This window comes from Nanorana parkeri, unplaced genomic scaffold (assembly GCF_000935625.1).
Source record: "Nanorana parkeri isolate BGI_ZX_2015 unplaced genomic scaffold, ASM93562v1 scaffold3789, whole genome shotgun sequence".
Taxonomy (NCBI): Eukaryota; Metazoa; Chordata; class Amphibia; order Anura; family Dicroglossidae; genus Nanorana; species Nanorana parkeri.
In genome coordinates, this window is record NW_017310057.1 from 4,637 (window position 1) to 5,645 (window position 1,009).

The 1,009-nt window shown below is 54.1% G+C and overlaps 1 protein-coding gene across 1 annotated transcript in view; it reads right to left on the bottom strand.

Moving 5' to 3' along the window:
- LOC108803482 (ER membrane protein complex subunit 3-like) overlaps positions 1–1,009 on the bottom strand; it is an 11,077-nt gene that overhangs the window by 909 nt on the left and 9,159 nt on the right. Inside the window, exons 9-10 of the mRNA XM_018575324.1 lie at positions 639–718; positions 229–311 (exon numbers count right to left, since the gene is read on the bottom strand). Coding sequence (XP_018430826.1) covers positions 229–311; positions 639–718 — 163 coding nt within the window. The remainder of the gene's footprint in view (positions 1–228; positions 312–638; positions 719–1,009) is intronic.

Below are 1,009 nucleotides of genomic sequence, written 5' to 3' on the forward strand. Positions count from 1 at the left end.
GGGTGAGGTGGATGATGGGGAGTGGAGTATACGCGGTGAGGTGGATGATGGGGAGTGTAGTATACGGGGTGAGGTGGATGATGGGGAGTGTAGTATATGGGGTGAGGTTGGGGAGTGTAGTATACGGGGTGAGGTGGATGATGGGGTGTAGAGTATACGGGGTGAGGTGGATGATGGGGAGTGTAGTATACGGGGTGAGGTGGATGATGGGGAGTGTTGTGATTTTACCTTAAAAGCTTTGTTGGTATCGGCCGGCATCGCCATGGCAGCGCCGGTCATCTGCTCCTGCATGACGCGTGATTGGTCAGCAGCTGTGACATCGCAGACACAAATTATTAAAGGGAGGCCGCCATTGCTGACTTCCTAAAATGGGTGAAGGGGAGGGGCAGTCGGGAGACAGGTAAAGGGGAGGGGCAGTCGGGAGACAGGTAAAGGGGAGGGGCAGTCGGGAGACAGGTAAAGGGGAGGGGCAGTCGGGAGACAGGTAAAGGGGAGGGGCAGTCGGGAGACAGGTAAAGGGGAGGGGCAGTCGGGAGACAGGTAAAGGGGAGGGGCAGTCGGGAGACAGGTAAAGGGGAGGGGCAGTCGGGAGACAGGTAAAGGGGAGGGGCAGTCGGGAGACAGGTAGCTTTTCTCACCGTTATCCTGCCCAAGGATCAGCGAGTAGATGCTTCTTAAGCCAAAGACGTTGAGGAAGTACCAGGAGGCGGAGCTTACCCTGTGGACGGAAAGAGGAGTCACATGACTGGGTGGAGGCTGGGAACCTTTTTACAGTGAGGATCCTCACGCTATATATTCCCCGTATACACGGAGTGGCCGGATTATTATATACACCGAGTGGGCGGATTATTAGATACACCGAGTGGCCGGATTATTATATACACCGAGTGGGCGGATTATTATATACACCGAGTGGCCGGATTATTAGATACACCGAGTGGCCGGATTATTATATACACCGAGTGGCCGGATTATTATATACACCGAGTGGCCGGATTATTATATACAC